General features: G+C 32.1%; 1 protein-coding gene across 1 annotated transcript; it reads right to left on the bottom strand.

Annotated features, from left to right (window-relative positions):
- Positions 1-2,727: 2,727 nt before the first annotated feature.
- LOC119686021 (chorion peroxidase) lies at positions 2,728-6,895 on the bottom strand. The gene is made up of 9 exons (XM_038100470.1): positions 6,611-6,895; positions 6,297-6,482; positions 6,002-6,245; positions 5,531-5,928; positions 4,500-4,889; positions 3,639-4,138; positions 3,420-3,578; positions 2,954-3,273; positions 2,728-2,849 (listed from the first exon to the last, which is right to left on the bottom strand). Exons 1-9 carry the CDS (start codon positions 6,795-6,797, stop codon positions 2,783-2,785), a joined length of 2,451 nt encoding a protein of 816 aa, XP_037956398.1. The 5' UTR covers positions 6,798-6,895; the 3' UTR covers positions 2,728-2,782.
- Between the last annotated feature and the right edge of the window lie 1,630 nt (positions 6,896-8,525).

The following is an 8,525-nucleotide window of genomic DNA, read 5'->3' as shown; positions in this document are numbered from 1 at the left end:
GAGTTACACACAAGTCTACGGTTCAAAATTGACAGAGCTCAACACCTAACAGTTTCAGTTCCAATAGATGTACCCAAGAGCCACTAATGATAGATATTTGAACGAAAGTAAAATAACTGCATGCTAAAATATCGTACGACGAAGTAAAATGTTTGGGTGTAGAGCCCTCAAACAGCGGCCTTCTTAACACAAAAAAAGAAACGCATTCATCAGATAAAATCTTCGTTTAATTCTTTTGTCCCAGAATAAGTTTTTAATCACTTAAATTTCTTTTGAAAATATTTAAGTTTTTGTTTTTCTTCTGCCCAGTGCAAAAGGAATGCTTCAGTTTTAAGATTTGGATTTTATATTCGTCAATTGAAATTGCATACAGAGGAGTCGTATCTTACAATTAAAAAAAATAAAAGAGCAATACTTAAATAAGAGATTATTTTTAAGTGCCTCATTAATAAAGTTAACTTTAGTCAACACCAGATTTAAATTTAATTATAATATTTTGAGATGAGAGAAAGAAATAAGAGTGTAAAATTTATTTACGTTTTAATGCATGATGGAGATTTCTTTTTTATATGTCTGAACTCGAATCATACAGAAATAAACAATTATGATCAGAAATTAATTAAAAGTATATGATATCATTTGTTTAAAATTATATCTTCATGGCACTTTCATGAGTCTTCAGAGAGCCTGACTTATAGCAAATTGTAGCTTCTGCATTGTAGAGGTGGCAGCTTTCCAATAAGGTAAACTGCTTTTTTGTAAGTGTTTTTCAGGTAACTTTTGACAGCGTATTAGTTTTCTCAGACCAAATTCATTTTCTTCTCTTGCAGATACCTATCTTTAATTCGAAAGAACTCATTGCTAATTTCTACCTATTAGAAGTTCGAACATAATTGTCCTTGGCACTTTCGTAGCTAAGTCACGAAGAAACTCTGTTCAAAAAGAATACTGTATTACCAACAATCCAAAAAAAACATTTTTAAATGCAGCTTAACCAGCAGTCTCTAGATCGATTTAGAAAGGATACAAATTATTTTATACATCGTTTCATCACAAAAGATGAGACTTGAATTTATCATATACAAAGAAAATTATTTTCCATCATAAAAATGCAGTTCTAACACAACTCATTGCCAAACTCATTCCTAAAATCACAGAATTAAACTATAAATTGTTATAATAAGCAGCCTGTTTGGTTATGTGGTTACAGTGACAGGTCAGCAAATATCCCTTCCACTTCTATTAATTAGCAGTAATTCGCCAACAAACCTGAAGAGAGGAAATCTAAATACATCTCGTTGAAGTATTCTCTGTACAGACTGTACATTCTGGTAGCTAAAGCTGGGTAATCGAAGTACTTGATTGTTTTTTCCCTCCAAGTTTTCACAATTTCTGCAATGAGTATTAAAAGGAATGTGCAGTTTTCTGCTAGGGTTCCAATACACCAGTTATCATAGAGGATTATAGTCAGCCAGTATTCATTAGGACATTGTTAATGAATTCCCCAGACCTGGTCTTCTAATGTGAGGGCTGGGTCTACCGGCAATTTACGCAGGAACTATGTGTCTTTCACTTATTAATAGTTACTGCTCTACAAACTATTACAATTCTAATACACCTTATGTGCAAAATAGTGTGTGGGGTACAATAAATTAAATTAATCCGTTAAGGGATCTATTGACTTAAAAATATTTTAATACAATTTTAATTACAATGGTTTTTTATATGAAAAGAAAAGTTAATCAGTTATGTAATAAAATTTATTTAGTAAGGATCATTTTACAATAGCTGATTTGATATACCTTTTATAACACGAACGTCTTCTAAATAAAAATATCTTTTGTGATTCATTTTGTAACCACTGCCCACTACGGATTCTATCACGTTTTCAAAACAAGACAGTTTTAATTGAATATGTAAATAGAATATAATAAAAATGATATTGTATCAAAATCGCAATGTAATGTATAACTAGCTGTATCTCCAATCTATCTTAAATATAATACATTTTAATTTCAAACTAATTGGATCAACGAAATCGCGCGCTACCAGAAGAATACAATAAATGAGGTTCAGATGTCGGTATACGAGACATCACTTTAAGCCACACTTCCCTAAGCAAACAGTTTAAGTAACAAATAAATTAAATGACGAAAAGAATCTCTCTGGCATTTATTTTTTTCTTCGGAAAAAATACAAAAAGGCTTGTACCAGAACGCTTCATGGGTATTTTGAAAACCAATCACTTTTACTACCTTGTCGAAACCGTCCCAAATCTGGAAACTAGCGAAAGCCAGGCTTTCTAATTTGTAATTAACTTAAGTAATTAATTTTACCATAAAATTTTATTCTTGATGATTCAGTAAATGAGCAATTAAGGATGATTTGACGCCAATATTTCAAAATATCGTAAAAAAATTAGTTGGAAAGTGTGAATTGAAGAATGTAGAAATAAGGTCCACAAATATTTGTTTCATGAGAACAATAAATGACTATATTATTTATAAAACTAATTATCTGCAATACAACAATTTTCGAAAGTCATCTAGACTATCATTCATTCTAAGAAAAATTCATTCGAATTTAATTTTTATCAACACAGATATTTTTATTAATTTTCTTGCATATTAAACTTTTATAACTAAACAATAAACAATAAACAAATAAATAAATTAATTAAAAATAAATAAATTAATTAAAAAAATAATAATTTAAAAATAATAAAATAAAAATTAATTCGAACTGCAGGCGCTTTTAATTTAATTTTTAATTAATTGATAACCTAAGCACGCCAAGCTTCCAAGTTTACAATAGGAATTTGTGGGCTATTGCAACGAACTGGTTGATTGCTGTAGAAAAATCATAGAACATATATAGAAAAGAATTAGTAATTTAATTAGCAAGAATCATAGATCATTAGCAACTTTTGTACCAGGTACAAACATTAACATACCCCGGAAAGTCAGCACGCACAAACGCTGCTGGCGGCACTTCTGTTAAAGTTAAATGATCCGAATTATCACAGATAAGACGGGCCATGGTTACTTTGCGAATTTCATGTAACTGATCTAGGTTAAAAGCACCCGGATTAATGTGTTTGTTGTATTCATAATAGTAGCGATCGCCATGCTTGAAACGTGAAAATTGATCGGCAATAATTTCAGCAAATGTAATGCCTACAATCCCATCCGGTACTGCTTTTTCTAACAAACCGCCAATCCAGAGATCAATATCATCTGGCGAATTATATACTTTGGATAATTTTTGCGCAATCTGTCAAAATAAAATAAAAAGGAAATGGAAAGGAGCAAAATTAAATTTTGTTTGGTGCGAGAGAAAATGGGGGAAAAAAACTGATATTAAAAAAAATTTATATACTTCCATTCGAAATATTATTAACAAGATTTTTCAGTACTTACATCTGAAGGTAATTGCTTAAAACTGCGTAATTTTCTATGACCCATTAACTCTAAATAATCGTTATAACAATGCAATCCCTGATCTCTGCCACGTTGTATATTTATAGCAGCCAAATCAATACCAAACGGATTATGTCCACGAAAGAGGAAACGGCTTAGCTAAACGAGGTTAATGTGAAATCAATAAAATCTGTAAACAAAATTATTAAAAATGCTTACACCACGGGTGACAGAAGTATCGACAGTTTGCATGGGTTGAAAAACCAAGGTATTTAACATGTTATCGTAAAAGCTACGTTTACGCATACGCGAAGGATTGAACATCACATCCGGTATATTGATGACTTCATCAACATTGTTTTGGTGATGTAAATGGAATTTACCATCAACACTCGAATGGCCCATGCGAAAAGCAGCACCAGAAAACTCATTAGTTATGGCTGGATTGATCCTATCACTGTATTCACTAGAGTAACCATGATGTAGAGGCACCAAACGGAAGCGTTTCATTTGCATTGCACCCACTACAATGGGTAAATATTCGTTATAAATTATGTGTTGAAGCTCAGCTATAAGAATTCGACGTGCTTCCTGGAATATTTGCTCGTCAGAGTGTTGAGGATTCATGCGATGCAAAATGCCAGCTATGCGATTATGCTCACGAGCAAAGAGTATATGTGTTGTTATGAGAGAAATAATCTGGTTCGTGCGACCGTCACCTTAAAAAAAGAATTAAAGATCAATTAACAGTGAGCATTCCTGATATTTATCAGATCAATATTTTGGATCCAAATATTAACTACAATTTGCGTTCCCTTTTTTACGATAATATTAAGTCCATATAAAATCCACAAATTTTTTTTTAATAATTAAGTTATAATTATCAAGCATTTAAGAAATTTTTGGAATCTAAACCAAACACTAAATACAACACATTTTAAATGAGCTTCTAGTATACAAAGTATATTTTTTAGTTTTAAGTTCCTATCATCATTTATAAGATAAAAATACCTCGACTTGGACTAGTTTATTTAAATTAATAATGTAATAATTAATAATATAATAATAATAGTTACTAACCTGACTTAAAACAGGATTGGTCTGCACTTTCACTTCCACAGGTTTTCTTATCATTCGTTAAGGGCAACAAATCACGTCCAAAGTCGTGCAGCATACGCAACCTACCGCCTTGAAAAACTCGTAAATCCTGCGCAGTTTCCATACTTGATCCATAAACCGGTGAAGCATCCAAAAAGTGTGTAACCTTACTACGCTGTTTGCCATAACGCATCTTACAATCCTCATGCGGATATAGTGAGAGGCGGACGAAATTCATGCAGCGAACATTAAAGGTACTGTAGAACTCATCATCCGGTGACACATCAATAGGTAGGCAAGCAAAGTGACGATTTTCTTTTGGCAACATGTGGAGTCCGTCTGGTGAACAACATTGCACTAAATCTCCATTTTCTTAAAGAAATAAAAGCATAAATTTTCACGTTTTATTTCCAACGCAATTTATATGCCAACTAAAATTTTTATAAAAATAAGATTCCATATACTATAGTCCACAAAAGCTGCGAAAGTTTTAACACAACTTCTTTCATCTATTCGTTTTAATAATTTTCTTATTTAAATTTCTCTTACTAGTTTGAATTAAAAATATTGCACAAAATCTGACTTTAAGAAGACTAATTAAGATTCCTTGGTATATTAGAACAACAAACATGCATAGAGATCTAAGAATCAACTCAGTGAAAAAGTATATCAAGGACAGAGCACTGAAATTATTCATAAAAGTTGATACGTTGCCCAACCCCGCTCTAACAAACCTTAAGTCCACCTCAGGACGCACAGGAAGATATGCTGATCTACGGGCCGTTATCAGTTAGAAAATAAATAAATGATAATTATTCTAGTACAGTTTAAGTTTAGTGTGGGGCAGGGATAAGCCCCCAAGCCACAATAGAGTAAAAGTGCGCAATAGCACTAACTCAAATCACAACAACAACAACAACTAAAAATATTTTTTACTTATATATTGTATAGATATATTGTAAATATATTGTTTATTTATATATTCATTATATTCATATACACTTAAAACTTACCCCATCTCACTGAAGCAGTTTGCGAGACATCATGTGCTATAAATTGTCCAAACTGCATTACCAATAAGTTATGCTTCGGATGTGGTCTGTTAACGTCGGCAATTAGCTTGCGAGAAGTTTCACGTGCACCCAACAATGGCTTACCGTCCACCGAATGCATACGCGGCGTCCATATACCATCCTCATACGCCGGTGGCAGTAAGCGCTCCATCGGCTGGCCGGCAGCACCCCAAAGCGAACGATCTGACAAAGGATTATTACAGGAACCATCGAAACTACGGTAACGTGCTCTTGGATTTCTGCAATGATGTGGTGGCGCACAATGATGCGCTAAGGGCGTATCTTTGAAATCAACGTGCAAGTTATTCGTAATAATATCATCGATAGGTATTTGTTCTCTATAATTTATAGGGGAATATAAGGTGGTTAGTTACTAAAGGAACCAACAGTCTTAATTACAATTACACATACTTTTGAGTGAATATTTGGCTGGTAATGACTTGTTGCATGGCAGAGTTACTCAGATGAAAATTTTGTATGTCTTCCTTAGGCGTTGAGTGAAAAGCAATGCCATGGAAAAAGTCTGGATGGCCTTGCTGAACTGGTAACATTGCAACGTGGTGCATCAGTTGTCCTAGTTTCAAACGTGCTTCCTCAACAATGCTTAAGGGTAGAAATGTTGAGGATGGCATTCGTGCCTTATCCGTGTTGATACCTTTTGATTTGGTATGTTAATTAAAGAAAAAAGCAAATTAATTGTGCGCACCTGTATGATTTTGTCCAGTCACACAGCAAAAACCAAATGTTCCTCCAGGCAAATCACAAATTTGTGGCTTTTCATGATCCTTCATACGTACATGTGCTGGACATTGTATTTGTGGCACGCAAACTATGCTCTCCGGGCAAGGATCGCACTTTCCCAATAGACTTGAGGTTGGTGTTTTGTCATTACCTTTAAAAAAAAACAATAATGAATGCAACATATTACAAAAACAAATGTGGCTTCCATTTTGAATTTTTGCTCCAATAATATTTCAATAAAGAAAATGCTTGGAAATTATTGTACAATATTAAACCAACCATTGTTTTGTTCTTCCTCTTCCAGCATAATCTTTTCCTCAATTGGTAAAGTTGGTTCTTCCTGTTCACTGGCAGAACGCCAGGCCATGTGATTCACGGAAAAAGCTTCCACATTTTGCTCCACAAAATTGAAGCACACAAATAAATTGAAATAAAAAATTAATATTAAGAGTTTATGCTCCCGCATATTTGCAGGATTTTTACAAGCAATTAATTAAAATTATTAAAATATAAAAATTTTAATTTTTACAAGTGACGAAGCAATTATTTGAACGAATAAACGCCTTTAAAACCAACTCCAAATTCTAACTAAAATTGCCGGCAAAACTGCAACTACTTTTCACTCACTGGAGTCATTCGGCAGTAATACAGTTCTAACTGGAATTATATATATAAATATATATATATGGATATACATACATGTATATATATTTGCATTTACATTTTGCTGCAAAACATATTCAAACGTTCATAAAAAATGTTGAATTTAAAAGCATTAGAAGAAAAATGACCCAACAGGAAATTTAGCTATTCTTTAAAGTAATGGATTACTTTAAATTGTATTCATATTAAAATTGTAAATTTAAAGTACAAAATTAATCATATTAATAAGTACAAACTTTGCGTACAGAAAGTAAATTTTGTTTCAACGTATAAAAAATTAATAAATAAATAATTTCTTTAGAATAGTTTTATTTTTTATTAATACTTTTATTTCTTATCTTTATTTTAAGCTTAAATGTTTAGATGATAATTTAATAAAAAAAATATAATAATTAAAAATGTAAATAATCAACGCTTTAAGTGATAAAAAAGTTTGCCTACAAAAACAATGGTCTAAAAACAATGTAATGTTTTTAGTAGCTTGTCCGATAACCTTTCCTTTCTGTAACCTTCATAAATTGTTTTGGAATCGAATTGACCAGGTTTGCAGTCTCATTGTTGCTTTTTTTCCCATTCCGCGACTATCACGTTCTTGAGCATTTTTTTTTAGCAAATCCCATAAATATTTTATAGAATTCAAATATGGCAATTGTGGTGTTGTTTAGACTTGCTTTGGCACATTCTAAAGTAACTTTTGTCGTTTGTTTTAGGTCGTTATCTTGTTAAAATAAGTATTGAAGCTATAAGACCAACTCCTCGGCACTGCTCTTTAAATTCCATTTTAAAACGTTCAAATATTAAAGTTAGGTATTATCGACTAATTTTTCCAACTCCATTACTCGCTGTATACCCCCACACCATTACTCATCCATCACCGTGTTTTATATTGTTGGATACAAATTTTATTTGTTGAACGCAGTACCCAATTTTCACGAAATAATCTTTTCCTCTGAAAAAATCGTGTTTCTGAAATATTGTGGACTTATTTACAAACTTCCTTGAGAATGCTAAACGTTTAATTCTATTAACTTTGGAGACAAGCGGTTTCTTTCATATAATCTAGCCATGATAGTTGAATTTTTTTTAATATTTCACTTACAATATCCACGTGAATTTACGTCTGGAATATTTGCTCAATATATTTCTTCAATTGAAATCCAGTTAGACGAGGATAAGCTTTCACTGAATTAGTAATGCTGCGTGTTTCTCTTGTTGACAGTTTGGAAGGACGTCCAGAATTCTTCTTCGAGATTAATAATCCAATTCACTTTTACTTGTTCACCTCTCTTGAATAGAAGAATGTGCTCACTTAACAATTGACCTATTTCGCGATACGTTTTCCCTTTTCTGCATAGGTCTATAATAATACTTCTCTCACTGCATCGATATCTTTTCGTTTATTTGTTATTATAAAATTAATTTTTAATAAATTAGCTTTTAAATATTTTAAATTTAAAATAAATGCATGGAATTGTGTATTATAATAGACTGATTCAGAAAAACCAAGCAAATCAAAGTTCTGGAATTCCCC

Source organism: Teleopsis dalmanni, chromosome 2, assembly GCF_002237135.1.
Source record: "Teleopsis dalmanni isolate 2A chromosome 2, ASM223713v2, whole genome shotgun sequence".
Taxonomy (NCBI): Eukaryota; Metazoa; Arthropoda; class Insecta; order Diptera; family Diopsidae; genus Teleopsis; species Teleopsis dalmanni.
This window is presented reverse-complemented; position numbering and strand designations above follow the sequence as displayed.

Coding starts and splice junctions, on each gene's coding strand:
- LOC119686021 (XM_038100470.1), bottom strand. CDS start 6,797: ATGCGGGAGCATAAACTCTTAATATTAATTTTTTATTTCAATTTATTT. Junction 6,483..6,610: donor AGAGGAAGAACAAAACAATG/GTTGGTTTAATA, acceptor TTTTTTTTAAAG/GTAATGACAAAACACCAACC. Junction 4,139..4,499: donor CCAATCCTGTTTTAAGTCAG/GTTAGTAACTAT, acceptor TCTTTTTTTAAG/GTGACGGTCGCACGAACCAG.